The 20,684-nt window shown below is 44.3% G+C and overlaps 1 protein-coding gene across 1 annotated transcript in view; it reads right to left on the bottom strand.

The window, feature by feature from the left end:
• Nucleotides 1-20,684, bottom strand: part of dnaaf1 (dynein axonemal assembly factor 1) — a 155,104-nt gene that overhangs the window by 67,754 nt on the left and 66,666 nt on the right. The window contains exons 4-5 of the mRNA XM_078212026.1: nt 19,502-19,723; nt 11,362-11,528 (exon numbers count right to left, since the gene is read on the bottom strand). Of these exons, the coding sequence (XP_078068152.1) occupies nt 11,362-11,528; nt 19,502-19,723 (389 nt within the window). The remainder of the gene's footprint in view (nt 1-11,361; nt 11,529-19,501; nt 19,724-20,684) is intronic.

The raw sequence follows: 20,684 nt of genomic DNA, 5'->3' as shown, positions 1-20,684 counted from the left end.
GTCAATGAACTTTCTTCCATTATAAAGTGAAAAGTGGGGATGTTTGCTGATTATGGTGTTAGTTCTATTCAAAACTCATCAGATAGTGAAGCAGTCTGTGGCCACATGCAGAAAGACAACATTTAGGCTTCGGCTGATAAGTGGCAAGTAACGTTCATTCCACACAAGTTCAAGGCAATGACCATCTCCCCTTGACGGTATAAACAAATGAAAAACAGTATCACTATCACAGAATCCTCCACTATCAACATACTTGGGGTTCCCAACGACCAGAGATGGAGCTGGACTATCCATTTAAATATTGTGGCTACAAGAACAGGTCAGAGGCTAAGAATCCTGCAGCGAGTAACTCACCTCCTGACTTCCCAAAGCCTGTCCACCATCTACTAGGCACCAATCTGGAGTGTGATGGAACACTCCAGTTGTCTGAATGAGTATAGCTCTGACAACATCCAAGACACTCAACAAAATCCAGAACAAAAGGACCTCACTTGATTTGGGACTGTAGGGATTCTATGATACACTTATCTGAGAGGGAATCAAACTTGAGACAGCAACAGGTGAATAGGAGAGATGAGGGGAGGGTATGATTTCACCCCTTCCACAAACATTTGCTCCCTCCACCACCAATGCACAGTGGCAGCAGCATTTACAGATTTCAGATTTCCAGCATCTGGAGTATTTTGCTTTTGTGTTGTGGAAATATTGTATTTCCTCAATGTTGCTGGATCAGGTTCATAGAACTCCCTCTCTAACAGCACAGAGTGTACTTTGGTCATACAGATAACAGTAGTTCAAGTGGCTCACTACCACCTTCTAAAGGGCAATTAGAATATACAATAAATGATGGCCTTGGCAGTGATTCTATAAACAAATAAAAAATGTCATGAGAAATAAATAACTTTAATTTTTGACGCTGATAAATGGTGATGGAAAGACTGTATACTGGGACAGAATAATAATAATGTTATTATGACATTAACTGCAATCTCTGTACTAAAAACTCACAGAATTTATACAATGCAGGAGGACATTCAACCTATCATGTCTATACTGGCTGTCTGAATGAGTAATTTACTTGGTGCCATTCTCCAGACTTTTCCCTGTAACCCTGCACATTCTTCCTTTTCAGCGAACAGTCTAATTTCCTTTTGAATGCTTCAATTTGAACTTGCCTCCATCATACACTCAGGCGGTACCTTCCAGACCATTTGCTGTGTGAAAAAGCTTTTCATATCACTTTTGTTTCTTTTGCAAATTACTTTAAATCTGTTTGTTCTTGATCCTCACGAGTGAGAACAGTTTCTCCCTATCTACTGTGACTGGACTCCTTATGATTTAGAATACCTCTTCCAAATCACCTTTCAGGCTTTTTTTCTCTAAGGAAAACAGTTCTAATTTCACTGATCTATCTTTATAAATGAAGTTCCTCATCCCTGGAACCATTGTCGTGAATCTTTTCTGTACTTTCTCCAATGTCTTTACATCCTTCCTAATGTGCAGTGCCCAGAATAGGACATAATATTCTTGTTGAGGGCAAACTAGTGTCTTATACAAGTTCATATAACCTCTTTCGTCTTGTACTCTGTGCCCTTTTTGAACAAGTCTTGGATATTATATGCTTTATTAACCATGCGTTCACAACCTGTCCTGCATCTTCATTAATCTATGCACCCAGTCTTTCTGCTTCCGCACCCCCTTTAGAGTTGTATCCTTTATTTTATAGTGTTTCTCCATGTTCTTCCCAATGCCCATTCTACCAATGATAAAATTTGTTAAAGGGAATAACTTTATGGTGCAAGGAAATCATAGCAGTGGTGTAAATGTATTTAATGTTGAATAAATTCAATAAAATGAACAATCCCTCTGATCTCAGAAGCTAAGCAGAGCTGTTGGATAGGAGACCATTTGGAAATAGCAGTTGCAGTTTGTTTGTGCTGCCAGCAGAGGCTGCTGTCAGCTGTCAACAGTCACACTCATTCATAAAAGCAAATTACAGTGGATGATGGAATCTGAAACCAAAAGAGAAAATGCTGGAAAATCTCAGCAGGTCTGGCAGCATCTGTAAGGAGAGAAAAGAGCTGACGTTTCGGGTCCAGGTGACCTTTCGTCAAAGCAAAAAGGCACAAGACCATAAGACATAGAAGCAGAATTAGGCCACTCGGCCCATCGATTCTGCTCTGCCGTTCAATCATGGCTGATAATTTTCTCATCCCCATACTCCTGTCTTTTCCCCATGACCCCGATCCCCTTATTAATCAAGAACCCATCTATCTCTGTCTTAAACCTTTGCTTTGTGTATATAAATGATTTGGAGGAAAATGTGACTGGTTTGATTAGTAAGTTTGCGGACGACACAAAGGTTGGTGGATTCGCGGATAGCGAAGAGGACCATCAGAGGATAGAGCAGGATATAGATCGGTTGGAGACTTGGGCGGAGAGATGGCAGATGGAGATTAATCCAGACAAATGTGAGGTAATGCATTTTGGAAGGTCTAATACAGATAGGAAATATACAGTAAATGGCAGAACCCTTAAGAGTATTGATAGGCAAAGGGATCTGGGTGTACAGGTACACAGGTCACTGAAAGTGGCAATGCAGGTGGAGAAGGTAATCAAGAAGGCATACGGCATGCTTGCCTTCATCGGCCGGGGTATTGAGTTTAAAAATTGGCAAGTCATGTTGCAGCTTTATAGAACCTTAGATAGGCCGCACTTGGAATATAGTGTTCAATTCTGGTCGCCACACTACCAGAAGGATGTGGAAGCTTTGGAGAGGGTACAGAAAAGATTTACCAGGATGTTGCCTGGTATGGAGGGCATTAGCTATGAGGAGAGGTTGAAGAAACTTGATTTATTCTCACTGGAACGACGGAGGTTGAGGGGCAACCTGATAGAAGTCGACAAGATTATGAGAGGTATGGACAGAGTGGATATAGAACATAGAACAGTACAGTACAGAACAGGCCCTTCGGCCCACGATGTTGTGCTGAGCTTTATCTGAAACCAAGATCAAGCTATCCCACTCCCTATCATCCTGGTGTGCTCCATGTGCCTATCCAATAACCGCTTAAATTTTCCTAAAGTGTCTGACTCCACTATCACTGCAGGCAGTCCTTTCCACACCCCAACCACTCTCTGAGTAAAGAACCTACCTCTGATATCCTTCCTATATCTCCCACCATGAACCCTATAGTTATGCCCCCTTGTAATAGCTCCATCCACCCGAGGAAATAGTCTTTGAACGTTCACTCTATCTGTCCCCTTCATCATTTTATAAACCTCTATAAAGTCTCCCCTCAGCCTCTTCCGCTCCAGAGAGAACAGCCCTAGCTCCCGCAACCTTTCCTCATAAGACCTACCCTCCAAACCAGGCAGCATCCTGGTAAATCTCCTCTGCACTCTTTCCAGCGCTTCCACATCCTTCTTATAGTGAGGTGACCAGAACTGCACACAATATTCCAAATGTGGTCTCACCAAGGTCCTGTACAGTTGCAGCATAACCCCACGGCTCTTAAACTTCAACCCCCTGTTAATAAAAGCTAACACACTATAGGCCTTCTTCACAGCTCTATCCACTTGAGTGGCAACCTTTAGAGATCTGTGGATATGAACCCCAAGATCTCTCTGTTCCTCCACAGTCTTCAGAACCCTACCTTTGACCCTGTAATCCACATTTAAATTAGTCCTACCAAAACGAATCACCTCACATTTATCAGGGTTAAACTCCATTTGCCATTTTTCAGCCCAGCTTTGCATCCTATCTATGTCTCTTTGCAGCCGACAACAGCCCTCCACCTCATCCACTACTCCACCAATCTTGGTGTCATCAGCAAATTTACTGATCCACCCTTCAGCCCCCTCCTCTAAGTCATTAATAAAAATCACAAAGAGCAGAGGACCAAGCACTGATCCCTGTGACACTCTGCTAGCAACCTGCCTCCAATCCGAAAATTTTCCATCCACCACCACCCTCTGTCTTCGATCAGACAGCCAGTTACCTATCCAATCGGCCAACTTTCCCTCTATCCCACACCTCCTCACTTTCATCATAAGCCGACCATGGGGGACCTTATCAAACGCCTTACTAAAATCCATGCATATGACATCAACTGCCCTACCTTCATCAACACACTTAGTTACCTCCTCAAAAAATTCAATCAAATTTGTGAGGCACGACTTGCCCTTCACGAATCCATGCTGACTACCTCGGATTAATCCGCATCTTTCTAAATGGTCGTAAGTCCCATCCCTAAGGACCTTTTCCATCAATTTACCAACCACCGAAGTAAGACTAACTGGTCTATAATTACCAGGGTCATTTCGATTCCCTTTCTTAAACAGAGGAACAACATTCGCTATTCTCCAGTCCTCTGGCACCATCCCCATGGACAGTGAGGACCCAAAGATCAAAGCCAAAGGCTCTGCAATCTCATCCCTTGCCTCCCAAAGAATCCTAGGATATATTTCATCAGGCCCAGGGGACTTATCGACCTTCAGTTTATTTAAAACTGCCAGGACATCCTCCCTCCGAACATCTATTTCCTCCAGCCTATTAGCCTGTATGTAACACCTTCTCTTCCTCAAAAACATGGCCCCTCTCCTTGGTGAACACTGAAGAAAAGTATTCATTCATCACCTCGCCTATCTCTACTGACTCCATACACAAGTTCCCACTACTGTCCTTGACCGGCCCTAACCTCACCCTGGTCATTCTTTTATTCCTCACGTAAGAGTGAAAAGCCTTGGGGTTTTCCTTGATCCGACCCGCCAAGGGCTTCTCATGCCCCCTCCTAGCTCTCCTAAGCCCCTTTTTCAGCTCGTTCCTTGCTAACTTGTAACCTGGATAGTCAGAAGATTTTTCCCAGGGTAGAAGAGTCAATTACTAAGGGGCACAGGTTTAAGTACAAGGGGCAAGGTTTAAAGGAGATGTACGAGGCAGATTGTTTTTACACAGAGTGTGTTGGGTGCCTGGAACTCGTCGCTGGGGGAGGTAGTGGAAGCGGATACATAGAACAGCTACAGCACAAACAGGCCCTTCGGCCCACAAGTTGCGCCGAACATGTCCCTACCTACTAGGCTTACCTATAACCCTCTACCTTACTAACTTCCATGAACTTATCCAAAAGTCTCTTAAAAGACCCTATCGAATCCGCCTCCACCACCACTACTGGCAGCCGATTCCACGCATCCACCACCCTTTGAGTGAAAAACTTACCCCTGACATCTCCTCTGCACCTACTCCCCAGCACCCTAAACCTGTGACCTCTTGTGGCAACCATTTCAGCCCTGGGTAAAAGCCTCTGAGAATCCACTCTATCAATACCTCTCAACATCTTATACACCTCTATCAGGTCACCTCTCATCCTTCGCCTCTCCAAGGAGAAAACGCCTAGCTCTCTCAACCTATCCTCATAAGGCATGCCATCTAATCCAGGCAACATCCTTGAAAATCTCCTCTGCACCCTTTTTATGGCTTCCACATCCTTTCTGTAATGAGGCGGCCAGAACTGGGCACAGTACTCCAGGTGGGGTCTGACCAGGGTCCTATACAGCTGCAGCATTATCTCCCGACTTCTAAACTCAATTCCTCTATTGATGAAGGCCAGTATTCCATACGCCCTCTTAATTACAGCCTCTACCTGCGACGCTGCTTTGAGTGTCCTATGAACCCAGACCCCAAGATTCTTCTGATCTTCTATACTGTCAAACGTCTTACCCTTAATATTATATTCTTTCATCCTATTTGACCTGCCAAAATGAACCACCACACACTTATCTGGGTTGAAGTCCATCTGCCACTTCTCCGCCCAGTCTTGCATCTTATCTATGTCTCGTTGCAACTGCTGACATCCCTCTACACTATCCACAACACCACCAACCTTTGTGTCATCAGCAAACTTGCCAACCCATCCTTCCACTTCCTCATCCAGGTCATTTATAAAAATCACAAAGAGCAAGGGTCCCAGAACAGATCCCTGGGGCACTCCACTGGTGACCGACCTCCATGCTGAAAAAGACCCATCTACAACCACTCTTTGCCTTCTGTGGGCAAGCCAGTTCTGAATCCACAAAGCAATGTCCCCTTGTATCCCATGCCCCTTCACTTTCTCAATAAGCCTTGCATGCGGCACCTTATCAAACGCCTTGCTGAAATCTATATAAACTACATCTACCCCTTTTCCCTCGTCTATGTGTCTAGTTACATCTTCAAAAAATTCAATTAGGCTCATAAGGCATGATCTGCCTTGAACAAAGCCATGCTGGCTATTTCTGATCATACTATTCCTCTCCAGATGTTCATAAATCCTGTTTCTCAGGATCTTATCAATCACTAAGTTAGATACGGTAGATACGGTAGTGACTTTTAAGGGGTGTCTTAACAAATACATGAACAGGATGGGAATAGAGGGATATGGTCCCCGGAAGGGTAGGGGGTTTTAGATAAGTTGGGCAGCATGGTCGGCGCAGGCTTGGAGGGCCGAAAGGCCTGTTCTGGTGCTGTAATTTTCTTTGTTCTAAAGACACTCAGTGACCTGGCCTCCACAGCCTTCTGCGGCAAAGAGTTCCACAGATTCACCACTCTCTCGCTGAAGAAATTCCTCCTCATCTCTGTTTTAAAGGATCGTCCCTTTAGCCTGAAGTTGTGCCCTCTGGTTCTAGTTTTTCCTACGAGAGGAAACATCCTCTCTATCCAGGCCTCGCAGTATCCTGTAAGTTTCAATGAGATCCCTCCTCATCCTTCTAAACACCAACGAGTACAGACTCAGAGTCCTCAATTGTTCCTCATACGACAAGCTCTTCATTCCAGGGATCATTCTTGTGAACCTCCTCTGGACCTTTTCCAAGGCCAGCACATCCTCCCTTAAATACGGGGCCCAAAACTGCTCACAATACTCCAAATGGGGTCTGACCAGAGCCTTATACAACCTCAGAAGTACATCCCTGCATAAAAAATGGGAAATATTTGTGCTGCAGGGTATACATGTAAATACCCTGCAGTATAAATATCTCCCACTTTCTATGCTTTTTAGCTTTGACAAAAGGTGATCTGGACCCGAAATGTCAGCTCTTTTCTCTCCTTACAGACGCTGCCAGACTTGCTGAGATTTTCCAGCATTTTCTCTTTTGGAGTCACACGCATTCGTCAGCAAGCTTTTTATTGTGAGCACAAACACAAGTTTCCTTGTGTAGCAACAAAGCGCGCATGCTCCTGACAAACGCATTGGAGACCACAGGGCAATAAACGCATACAATGCAGCCTGCCACACTGCTTTACTCCGAAAGTATAATGAAGAACATTAATGCTTTGTGAACTTAATATTCTGAAAAGAAATTGAGAGGCATTTTATAACAAAGTTTTGAACCTCAAGAAAATGTGGAAGGAGACATGTCTGCAGCCTAACACCGGCAGAGGCTCCAGATCTACAGGTACACACTGGCAGAGGCTCCAGATCTACAGCTACACACTGGCAGAGGCTCCAGATCTACAGCTACACACTGGCAGAGGCTCCAGATCTACAGCTACACACTGGCAGAGGCTCCAGATCTACAGCTATACACTGGCAGAGGCTCCAGATCTACAGCTACACACTGGCAGAGGCTCCAGATCTACAGCTACACACTGGCAGAGGCTCCAGATCTACAGCTACACACTGGCAGAGGCTCCAGATCTACAGGTACACACTGGCAGAGGCTCCAGATCTATAGGTACACACTGGCAGAGGCTCCAGATCTATAGGTACACACTGGCAGAGGCTCCAGATCTACATGTACTCAGCAGAAGTGGCTCCAGCTCTGCATGTACACTCCAGCAGATATTCCAGGTCTGCTTTGTCATGGACAGGAGGGGGTCAGGGGTCAAATTAAACTGCTCCAATTTCCCCCCTCGTGTATGAAAAGAAAGATTTTTATTATTCTTATTTCTCCTTTCATAAATGGTGGCATATTTTCCTCTTCAATTTGGAAATGTTCCAATCCTCTGTCAACAACTTACAGCAAATTTTGAGGAATAATGAAAATAAAAGGTTTGGTTTATTACTGAGAGGGGTTTTGCAAAGTCCACCCCTTTTCACACTCACATGGGGGAGATAACCACCCGAATAGAAATACAAGTATTAGTTTTACATGTTTCCAGAGTCCATAATCTGAAGTCAATTGATGTTCCTTCCGAAGGGAGGTTGGCTGATTGCAGAATGCTCTGTCTTTCCCAGGTGAGACTTGCACAGCAGAAGGCATGTAGAATAGGTCAATCGGGAGACGCAAGTCCCATGGTTCCAGCAGTGGACATTTGATCAGGGTGCAAGTTCTTTCTGCTGCTACTGGCTTAACGGTTCTATTCACGTTGAGAGGTCAAAAACAATAACTACTAAAATTCAGTTCCAACAGACAATATCACAATGCAGCTTTGGGGCTATCATGTGAGACCTCCTCAACGTTGGGCACAGGATGACTGGAATCTTGCGGTTTACATTGAGTTGGAATTCCTTTTGTTTTTGGAGACACTGGTTTTGTGTTGGTAAATAGTCTCTCTCTTGTTGAGACCATTGTATCCGAATTGCTAGTACTTAGGCCATTAGCCCATTAATGGGAGATTACAAAGGTTTTGCTTTGTTCAGAGTTAGTTGGAGCAGACTTTGCGTCCCCCTGACCACTGTTACCTTGAAACTGCTGCAATGCATCAGGTGACCAGCGAACTATTTGTTCACTCAGCAATTTTTCCATTTTTAACAGCACAGAGATAAATGATTTAATAAAATAGTCCAGCTGATGAATATATATTTTACCAGTCACATCTTGATTATGACTACACACACTGGCAGAGGCTCCAGATCTGCACGTACACACTGGTAGATGTCCTAGATCAGCACATTCACACTGGCTTAAAGCAACAACCTTTATCTCCTCTCTCACTTTCCATTTCGCTCATCTCTGCTTTGCGCTAAATTATCTTGTGTAGGCAGACTCCAGTATTGATAACTATTATTCTGTCCAAATATCCTGTTGTATCATTTGGCTGCTGTGTATTTAATGAGTAAATAAATCTGACAAAAAATCCTCTGTCTACAGGTGGTATCCATCTTTAAGTATCCCACATTATGAGTGCACAAGTGAACCTTAAACTTTCTCTTTCCTTCCTGTTTTTCTCCTTCCTCTCAAACTTTCTCCATCACTTTATGTTTCTGTTCCTACTCCTTCTGCCCTCTCTTTCTTCATGTCTTGCTGCACATTCTGCTGCCACCAGAAAAGTTAAAGGGGCAGTGAAATAAATCAGCAGCAAAAAAACAGACACTAACCAAGAAGCATTAGAGGAATGAAAGCAGGCTGCTGCCTGCTGTCACATTACTCTGCAAGTACCTGATCCTGCCTGTTCTCAGAGTTATGCACAATTAAGTTTAAGTTTATTTATTACTGTCACAAGTAGGCTTACATTAACACTGCAATGAAGTTACTGTGAAAATCCCCTCGTCGCCACACTCCGGTGCCTGTTTGGGTACACTGAGGAAGAATTTAGCATGGCCAATGCACCTAACCAACACATCTTTCTGACTGTGGGAGGAAACCGGAGCACCCGGAGGAAACGCACGCAGATATGGGGAGAACGTGCAGACTCCACACAGACAGTGACCCAAGTCAGGAATTGAAACCAGGTCCCTGGCGCTGTGAGGCAGCAGTGCTAACCACTGTGCCACCATGTGTTAAGACTTGATTAGGAAACTGCCTGAGAATATCAGGTGTAAGTTTTTCTTGCCGACAGAAACTGTTCAGAATGCTAACACTGTCTCGTTCTGCTGATCACTTAGGCACACTCTCTCTACCACTAAATAGAACAGTACAGCACAGAACAGGCCCTTCGGCCCATGATGTTGTGCCGAGCTTTATCTGAAACCAAGATCAAGCTATCCCACTCCCTATCATCCTGGTGTGCTCCACGTGCCTATCCAACAACCGCTTAAATGTTCCTAAAGTGTCTGACTCCACTATCACTGCAGGCAGTCCATTCCACACCCCAACCACTCTCTGAGTAAAGAACCTACCTCTGATATCCTTCCTGTATCTCCCACCACGAACCCTATAGTTATGCCCCCTTGTAATAGCTCCATCCACCCGAGGAAATAATCTTTGAACGTTCACTCTGTCTATCCCCTTCATCATTTTATAAACCTCTATTAAGTCTCCCCTCAGCCTCCTCCGCTCCAGAGAGAACAGCCCTAGCTCCCGCAACCTTTCCTCATAAGACCTACCCTCCAAACCAGGCAGCATCCTGGTAAATCTCCTCTGCACTCTTTCCAGCGCTTCCACATCCTTCTTATAGTGAGGTGACCAGAACTGCACTCAATATTCCAAATGTGGTCTCACCAAGGTCCTGTACAGTTGCAGCATAACCCCACGGCTCTTAAACTCCAACCCCCTGTTAATAAAAGCTAACACACTTTAGGCCTTCTTCACAGCTCTATCCACTTGAGTGGCAACCTTTAGAGATCTGTGGCTATGAACCCCAAGATCTCTCTGTTCCTCCACAGTCTTCAGAACCCTACCTTTGACCCTGTAATCCACATTTAAATTAGTCCTACCAAAATGAATCACCTCACATTTATCAGGGTTAAACTCCATTTGCCATTTTTCAGCCCAGCTTTGCATCCTATCTATGTCTCTTTGCAGCCTAAAACAGCCCTCCACCTCATCCACTACTCCACCAATCTTGGTGTCATCAGCAAATTTACTGATCCACCCTTCAGCCCCCTCCTCTAAGTCATTAATAAAAATCACAAAGAGCAGAGGACCAAGCACTGATCCCTGTGGCACTCCGCTAGCAACCTGCCTCCAATCCGAAAATTTTCCATCCACCACCACCCTCTGTCTTCGATCAGACATGATGTGGAGATGCCAGCGTTGGACTGGGGTAAACACAGTAAGAAGTTTAACAACACCAGGTTAAAGTCCAACAGGTTTATTTGGTAGCAAAAGCCACACAAAAGCTTGTGTGGCTTTTGCTACCAAATAAACCTGTTGGACTTTAACCTGGTGTTGTTAAACTTCTTACTTCGATCAGACAGCCAGTTACCTATCCAATCGGCCAACTTTCCCTCTATCCCACACCTCCTCACTTTCATTAAATGTATTTAATCTTTATCTCCCTGAACTGATACAAGTTAAAATTGAGATCCATGAGTGAAAATATTCTCACAAACTGTTTCTCACAAGGTTACCATTTAATTTCCATATCCTTTTGGTTTTGGTTATTTAGCAACTGAGCTGAAGATTTAAACTCTGCTTTCAATCTTAAATCGAAACGTCAGTCTACAGAGATTACACCTGCATTTTCCAACTACAAATACATAAGGGACAAGTTTCACTTACCAGATTAGGCATCACCTCAAAGACAGTGATAATGTCAGGATCACCCAGTTTGTTGTATGAAAGGTCAAGGATACTCAAGCTCAGGCATTGTTTCAGGTGTTCAATGTCCTTCACCGTGCACAGCTGGTTGTGAGCCAACTGTAGCGTTTTGAGCACCGGAAGGCAGGCTGAGAGAGCAGAAGATCATTACAGGTTTAGATTAAGGAGACCCGTTACATGGTAAGTATCTTTGTAACACAAATAGGAACATAGTACCTGATGATTCACAGCAATATATCATGGATCAATTCCCCTCTCTGAACCTTTTTGATATAAAAGTACAGTAGTCTACACTCAGGCCCAGAGAACAACAGCCAAATTGCCTGCTATTAACTTCATATATGGAATCACAGCAACTTGCACTTATGTGGCACTTTTAAACACAGAAAATCATTCCAACATCCTAAAGTTATTAATCAGTGACCAAAGGTTTTGGCCAAAGAGGATCTTAAAAGAGAAGAAAGGGGAAAAGTTTAGGGATGGAATTCCCAAGTGTGAAGCCCAAGTGATTAAAAGCATGACCATCACTGGTGAGCGGAAAGGGGTGGGGATGAAGCATAAAGAAGAGGGGAGGTAGGGGCTGAAGGAATATACACAGATAAAGAGAAGCTAGGCCATGAGGAGGAGAATTTTAAATTGGAGGCATTGGGAAACAGGTGTGGATGCAGTTCAGTGAGCACAACAGTGATGAGTGAATGGGGCTCCAAGCAAATTAGGATATTTGCAACAGCATTTGAGTCAGCTCAAGTTCATGTAGAGTGGAACATAGAAGGCCAGAGAACACTGTATTGGTTCAGTCTGGAAGTGAGAGGGTTTCAGCAGCAGGTGAGCTGAAGAATGGGCAGAAACAGACTGATAGATGTGGAATTGGAAAGTCTTTATGATAACCAGATAGGGGGTTGGAAGTCATGGTCAATTAAGATGCCAAAGTGGCAAACAGTTAAGATAAGGGCAAAATAGTGCAGATGCTGGAATCTGGAACAAAAACAGAAAAATGCTGGAAAATCTCAGCAGATCTGACAGCATCCGTGGAGCGAGAATAGAGCCAATGTTTTGAGCCTGAATGAACCTTCGTCAGAGCTGAGAGTAAGGAATATCAGACAAGACTTATACTGTGAGGGTGGGGGAGAGGGGGGCTGTAATTGGACAAAGGAAATGTATACATGATGAGTGAATAGTGAAGGCTGAGAAAAACGCGAAAAGTGTCTCCAAGCAGGACCCAAACCTTCCTGTTGCTTGGCACTTCAACAAACAACTCTGCTCTCCTGTCCACATGTCTGTCCTTGGCCTTTTGCAATGTTCCTGTGAGTCCCAACACAAACTGGAGGAACAACACCTTATCATCCGATTGGACACTTTACAGCCTTCTGGAATGTACATTGAGTTCAACAACTTCAGAGCATGAACCCTCCCCTCAGGGGAGAGTTTCAGTGCAACTGCCACATTCCTCAGGTCATCCCTTAATAATCTATACCTCTGTTCTGGAATGGTGGGAAGGTCTTATGAGTGACTTGAGGCTGTTTTCGGTAGAGAGAAGAAGGTTAAGAGGTGACTTAATAGAGGCATACAAGATGATCAGAGGATCAGATAGGGTGGACAGTGAGAGCCTTTTTCCTCGCATGGTGATGGCTAGCACGAGGGGACATAGCTTTAAATTGAGGGGTGATAAATATAGGACAGATGTCAGAGGTAGGTTCTTTACTCAGAGAGTAGTAAGGGCGTGGAATGCTCTGCCTGCAGCAGTAGTGGACTCGTCAACATTAAGGGCATTTAAAGGGTCATTGGATAAACATATGGATGATATTGGAATCGTGTAGGTTAGATGGGCTTTAGATTGGTTTCACAGGTCGGCGCAACATCGAGGGCCGAAGGGCCTGTACTGCGCTGTAATGTTCTATGTTCGGCCATTCACACATTCTAATCACTCAATGGACACCTCTGGCACCTTTCTCAGCCTTCATCATCACTATTTACATTTCCTTTGTCCAATTACAGCACCACCCCCCCCCCCGACCCTGACCCAGAGCATAAATCTTGTCTGATGTTCTCTTGCTCTCAGCTCTGATAAAGGGTCATCTAGACTTGAAAGGTTGGCTCTATTCTCTCTCAGTAAGAAGTTTAACAACACCAGGTTAAAGTCCAACAGGTTTATTTGGTAGCAAAAGCCACACAAGCTTTCGGAGCTCCAAGCCCCTTCTTCAGGTGAGTGGGAATTCTGTTCACAAAAAGGGCATATAAAGACACAGACTCAATTTACATGAATAATGGTTGGAATGCGAATACTTACAGCTAATCAAGTCTTTAAGAAACAAACAATGTGAGTGGAGAGAGCATCAAGACAGGCTAAAAAGATGTGTATTGTCTCCAGACAAGACAGCCAGTGAAACTCTGCAGGTCCAGGCAAGCTGTGGGGGTTACAAATAGTGTGACATGAACCCAATATCCCGGTTGAGGCCGTCCTCGTGTGTGCGGAACTTGACTATCAGTTTCTGCTCAGCGACTCTGCGCCATCATGTGTCACGAAGGCCACCTGGGAGAATGCTTACCCGAATATCAGAGGCCGAATGCCCGTGACCCCTGAAGTGCTCCCCAACAGGAAGAGAACAGTCTTGCCTGGTGATTGTCGAGCGGTGTTCATTCATCCATTGTCGTAGTGTCTGCATGGTTTCCCCAATGTACAATGCCTCGGGCCATCCTGTCCTGCAGCTTATCAGGTAGACAACGTTGGCCGAGTTGCAAGAGTATGTACCGTGTACCTGGTGGATGGTGTTCTCACTTGAGATGATGGCATCTGTGTCGATGATCCGGCACGTCTTGCAGAGGTTGCTGTGGCAGGGTTGTGTGGTGTCGTGGTCACTGTTCTCCTGAAGGCTGGGTAGTTTGCTGCGGACAATGGTCTGTTTGAGGTTGTGCGGTTGTTTGAAGGCAAGAAGTGGGGGTGTGGGGATGGCCTTGGCGAGATGTTCGTCTTCATCAATGACATGTTGAAGGCTCCGGAGGAGATGCCGTAGCTTCTCCGCTCCAGGGAAGTACTGGACGACGTAGGGTACTCTGTCCACTGTGTCCCGTGTTTGTCTTCTGAGGAGGTCGGTGCGGTTTTTCGCTGTGGCGTGTTGGAACTGTTGATCAATGAGTTGAGCGCTATATCCTGTTCTTATGAGGGCATCTTTCAGCGTCTGGAGGTGTCTGTTGCAATCCTCCTCATCCGAGCAGATCCTGTGTATACGGAGGGCTTGTCCGTAGGACATGGCTTCTTTAACGTGTTTAGGGTGGAAGTTGGAGAAGTGGAGCATCGTGAGGTTAACCGTGGGCTTGCGGTACAGTGAGGTGCTGAGGTGACCGTCCTTAATGGAGACGGGTGTGTCCAAGAATGCAACCGATTCCGGAGAGTAGTCTATGGTGAGTCTGATGGTGGGATGGAACTTGTTGATGTCATCATAGAGTTGTTTCAGTGATTGTTCACCATGAGTCCAAAGGAAGAAAATGTCATCGATGTATCTAGTGTATAGCATCGTTTGAAGGTCCCGTGCGGTGAAGAAGTCTTGTTCGAACCTGTGCATGAAGATGTTGGTATATTGAGGTGCGAATTTGGTCCCCATGGCTGTTCCGCGTGTCTGGATGAAGAACTGGTTGTTGAAGGTGAAGATATTGTGGTCCAGGATGAAGCGGATGAGATGTAAAATTGCATCTGGAAACTGGCAGTTGATGGCGTTGAGTACTGAGTCAGTTGCAGCAATGCCATCGTCGTGGGGGATGCTGGTGTAGAGTGCCGAGACATCCATTGTGACGAGGAGCGCTCCTGGTTCAACTGCTCCATGTGTGCCGAGTTTCTGTAGGAAGTCCGTAGTGTCGCAACAAAAGCTGGGGGTTCTTTGTACAATGGGTTTCAGGATGCCTTCGACATAACCGGAGAGGTTCTCGCACAGGGTCCCATTGCCCGATACAATGGGACGGCCGGGTGTGTTTGCCTTGTGTATCTTCGGGAGGCAGTAGAGATCTCCAACGCGGGGAGTGCGTGGGATGAGAGCACGGAGGGTGCTCTGAAGGTCCGGATCAAAGGTCTTGATCAGAGTGTTGAGGTGACGGATGTGTTCTTTGGTCGGATCTGCAGGTAACTGTCTGTAGTGTTCCTCGTTGTTTAGTTGTCGGTACACTTCTTTGCAGTAATCTGTTCTGTTCAATATGACGATGGCCCTCCTTTGTCTGCTGATTTGATGACAATGTTGCGGTTGGTCTTGAGAGCGTGGATAGCGTTGCGTTGTGCTTGAGTGATGTTCGGGGCTGTCTTGTGAGTGCGGCTGATGAATTTGGTGTTGACGCACCTCCTAACGGCTTGGGCATACATGTCAAGTCGAGGGCAGCGGCCTTCCGGAGGAGTCCAATTCAACTCTTTCCTCTTCGGATGCACTGCGGATCTCTCTGTCGGCTGTTCCGGTTCATTGGCTGTCTCATTGTGTAACCCCCACAGTTGCCTGGACCTGCAGAGTTTCACTGGCTGTCTTGTCTGGAGACAATACTCATCTTTTTAGCCTGTCTTCATGCTCTCTCCATTCGCGTTGTTTTGTTTCTTAAAGACTTGATTAGTTGTAAGTATTCGCATTCCAACCATTATTCATGTAAATTGAGTTTGTGTCTTTATATGCCCTGTTTGTGAACAGAATTCCCACTCACCTGAAGAAGGGGCTTGGAGCTCCGAAAGCTTGTGTGGCTTTTGCTACCAAATAAACCTGTTGGACTTTAACCTGGTGTTGTTAAACTTCTTACTGTGTTTACCCCAGTCCAACGCCGGCATCTCCACATCTATTCTCTCTCCACAGATGATGTCAGACCTGCTGAGATTTTCCAACATTTTTCTGTTTTTGTGGCAAATAGTCAAGGTGGCCAGGAAGTGACACTGGTATGCAACGGGCAAAAAACAAGGACTTTGGCCTTCCCAATATTTGGGAGTAATTACAGTTTGTGCAAGTCTGAATATCAGAAACACAGGCCGGGGGCTCGCACCTGAAATTCCTGCCTAAACTCATTGTGCTATTTTTGCTGCGACGGGACCCACCTGGAAAATCCCAGCACAGTCTGACAACACAGAACAGATGGAATGGCTGTCATCCATCCACATGTGGGAGCAGGCACTGTGTTTTCTGATAACATCCCCAAGGGGCAGTAGTAAGTTTGAGTATGACATACTCCAGTCCCAAACAATATTCTTAAATTTAAGGGTAATCAAGGATCTCCAAAGAGTGAGAAATGTTCAGTAATTAATAGAAAAAGTATTGGAGAAACTAGAAGGACTAAAATCCAATAAATTCCCAGTATCTGATTTCCTTCATCCACGAGCTTTAAAGGAGATGGTTGCAGAGATGGTGGAAGTGCTAGTAATGACCTTCCAAAATTCTCCTGATTCTAGAATGTTCCCAGTGAAATCGAAGTTAGCAAACATAACACCACTATTCAAAATATGAGAGACAGAGAAAACAGGGACCTTTACGCTAGTTGGCCTAACATTAAATATTGGGAGAGTGTTGGAATCTAAAGCATGTTTCAAGAACGCATTTATTATCATCATATGATTGCATAATATAAACATCATTTTACAAAAGGCAAATCATGTTTGATAAATTTAGTAGAAAGTTTGAAAATACTACTAGTAGGGTGTATAAAGTGGAGTAGGTAGATGTCGTATACTTGAATTTCCAAAAGACATTTGATAAAAGTGCCATACAGAAGGTTTAATAAGATCAAGGTAAAGGATCATGGAATTGAGGATAACATGGATGGAGGACTAGTTAATATACAGGAAACGTAGGAATTATGGGCATTTTCAAGTTGTGACTGGTGGAGTGCCTCAAGGAGCGTGTTGGAGCCTCAGTCATTTTAAATCTATATTAATGACTTAGTTAAATGACCAAGAGTAATGTATCCAGTGGCAAAAAACAGTGGGATTATAAGCTGTGGGCCAGCACACAGAGAAGCTGTTAAAAATTATGGACAGGTTGAATGAATGGGCAATAGAATAGCAGATGGCGTATAATGCGAGGAAATGAGATTATTCACTTTGGTAATAATAGAAAAGCAGACTATTTTTCTAAAAGGTCTGAAGCTTTTGAATGTTGATGATCAGTAAGATTTGGGTGCGATCAGACAACAAACACAAAGTCTCAATGCAGATACAGCAAGCAGTTCAATGGCGTGTTGACTATTATTGCAAGGGTTCGAGTTCAACAATAAGCAAGTATTGTTACAATGGTATATCGGTCTATTGAGAGCACACCCAGAGTACTGTGTACATATTTTCTTTCCAGATTTAAGGAAGGATATACTTGCATTGGTGGCAGTGGTGTGAAGTTTCACGAGACTGGTCCCTTGGATGAGAGGGTTGTCTTATGATGAGAGGCTGAGCAAATTGGGCTTATATTCTTTGGAGTTTAGAAGAATGAGAGGTGAACTCTTTGAACCTACAAAGTTCTGAAGGGGTTTGACAGGGTAGACACTCAGAGGTTGTTTCCCCTGATTGGGAAATCTAGAATATGGGGACACACTTTCAGGATAAGTAGCTGATTATTTAGGAATGAGATTGAGGAGAAATGTATTCACTCAAAGGGTTGTGATGCTTTGGAATTCTTTACTCCTGTGGGTTATGGATGCAGTAAGAAGTTTAACAACACCAGGTTAAAGTCCAACAGGTTTATTTAGTAGCAAAAGCCACACAAGCTTTCGGAGCTCCAAGCCCCTTCTTCAGGTGAGTGGTTATGGATGCTCCATTGTTGAAGACACTGAAATATGAGGAACAGTTGAGGACTCTGGGTCTGCACTCGTTGAAGTTTAGAAGGATGAGGGGTGATCTTATTGAAACTTACAGGATACTGAGAGTCCTGGATAGAGTGGATGTGGAGAGGATGTTTCCACTGGTAGGAAAAACTAGAACCAAAGGGCACAACCTCAGGCTAAAGGGATGATCCTTTAAAACAGAGATGAGGAGGAATTTCTTCAGCCAGAGAGTGGTGAATCTGTGGAACTCTTGGCTGCAGAAGGCTGTGGAGGCCAGGTCACTGAGTGTCTTTAAGACAGAGATAGATAGGTTCTTGATTAATAAGGGGATCAAGGATTATGTGGAAAAGGCAGGAGAATGGGGATGAGAAAAATATCAGCCATGATTGAATGATGGAGCAGACTTGATGGGCTGAGTGGCCTATGTTTTATGGTCTTATGGAAGTAGACAAATATTTTGTCTCTCAGGGAATCAAGGGATATGGAGAACAGGGAGGAAAATGCGGTCGAGGAAGATCAGCTACAATAGTGTTAAATGGCAGAGAAGGTACAAGGTGTTGCATGGTCTATGCCAGCTCCTATTTCTTATATTTGCATGTAGATAAGGAAGAGGAGAGAGTCAAGGATAGATCCTTGGGCAACATCAGAAATAACAGAGAAGGGGTTGGAAGAGAATCTGTTGCAATTGATCTTCTGGTCACAACTTGATTATTGAAGGTGGATCCAAGTGAAGGTAGTCCCACTGAGATTGGCAAATGGAAGAGAGGACAATGATTGACTCTGTTAAAAGGTCAAAAAGGGAAAATGCACCATATTGCATGTACTTTGCGAGGGCTATTCCAGTGCCACTCTCTATGCACTTTGTCCACTCCTCACACTCCTGTTCATGCACCTTCCTCCACCTACCTTCCCTGTTCCCCAGCCAACTACTTACGCCCCTATTCATGTCACCCCAACTCCATCAATCCTCCTGCACACCTCCCATCACCTCATAGCTTTCCAATCCAATCTTGTCCATTCCCAACTATGGGCACCACTGCACCGTTTCAGAGGCCCACTCCCTCTCTCTGCATGCACCTCGCCACGCCAACACATCTTCCCTCCGCTCCAACTGAATACACAACAATTGGGGGAAGATAGCACTTGTATAAATGCAATTAAAAACTCTGCCTTTATTTGGCTGGGGGTAATGGTCATTTGCACATTTCGATTCTCTCAGCCTCTCAATGAAGTAGACAGTCAACAGTAAACAAGATGGTAAAAAGCAGAGGGTGCTTATGTTGTGAGCATTTCTCATGTATGGGAAAAGACAGGAAGGCCTCTGAGTTTTACTTACAGAGGTTCTCAATGGTTTTGATGTAGTTGTTGCTCAGGTTGATGGAGTCCAACTTCTGCAATGGCTCCAAGTTCTCTATTTTATGAATGAGATTTTGATGCAGGAAGAGGCAACGGAGCTCAGCCTGAGCATCTAGGTTCTCAATCGTTAACAGACCATTACACTCCAGCCAGAGGCACTTCAGGCCAGTGTACTCCTCCAGGTTCTCAATACAGGAGAAACCTACACAGGGTGAAATAGAAAAAACAGCTAGTGTTCATCAAACACAAAACTGATACCATTAGACAACACTGGCTGCAATTAAAAGCTGAATCATATATAGAACATCATTGTCACACCTTAAATGTACAGCTTTTAACAACTTAATACATTCCTGTTAAACTAGAGAGAGAAACATCCCCATCACAAAATTAAACAAATATTTTAATTAGTTCCGGCATTTTGAACAGCTGCTCTTTCCTTCAATAATCAACTTTCTCCACCTTCAACATTCACAGAGGATATAAATATTTAAATAATAGGGCATCTTGGGTCCCTCAATGTACACATGGCACCGCCCCCCCCCTCCCCTCCCCCCAACCACACTTCCTTCCCACCTTTTAACTAGTTGGGTTAAAAAGTAGGCCTGCTCATCCTAAGCATTTTATGCCACGATTTTTGTGATGTTGATTGAGGGATAACTATTGGCCAGGACACTAGGACTTCTCTCTCTTCTTCAAAATAATGCCATGGAATTTTTCATGATCACGCAAGATGGCAGATAGGGCCTCAATTTAGCATCTCACATGGATGATGGTACCTCTGACAGTGCAACATGCCCTCAAGTGGAAGTGAACCTCAAACATTCTGAATCAGAGATGAGACTGCGACAGCTCACACTGGTACAATCCCATGGTGAGAGATCGTGGTCAAGAAAAGACTGCAAGTAAGCTAGGTCAAGGCCTTGCATGGAAGCAGTATTACATGTAATCTCACAATTCAATATGGAATAAAAATGCCTATTTTTACAGAATACTTCTTAAAAAATCTACACCTTTGCCTGGATTTTACTATGATAAGAGTTTTGTTGGTTTGCACAAGTTGGATGAAATTGCTCTACTCTAAGTATAGGATTCAATGCTTAGATACATAGAAATGAGAAGTCTATTCATCCCCTCCAGCTTGTTCAATTAGATTATGGTCG

The sequence above is a fragment of the Mustelus asterias genome, chromosome 4 (assembly GCF_964213995.1).
Source record: "Mustelus asterias chromosome 4, sMusAst1.hap1.1, whole genome shotgun sequence".
NCBI lineage: Eukaryota > Metazoa > Chordata > Chondrichthyes > Carcharhiniformes > Triakidae > Mustelus > Mustelus asterias.
This window is presented reverse-complemented; position numbering and strand designations above follow the sequence as displayed.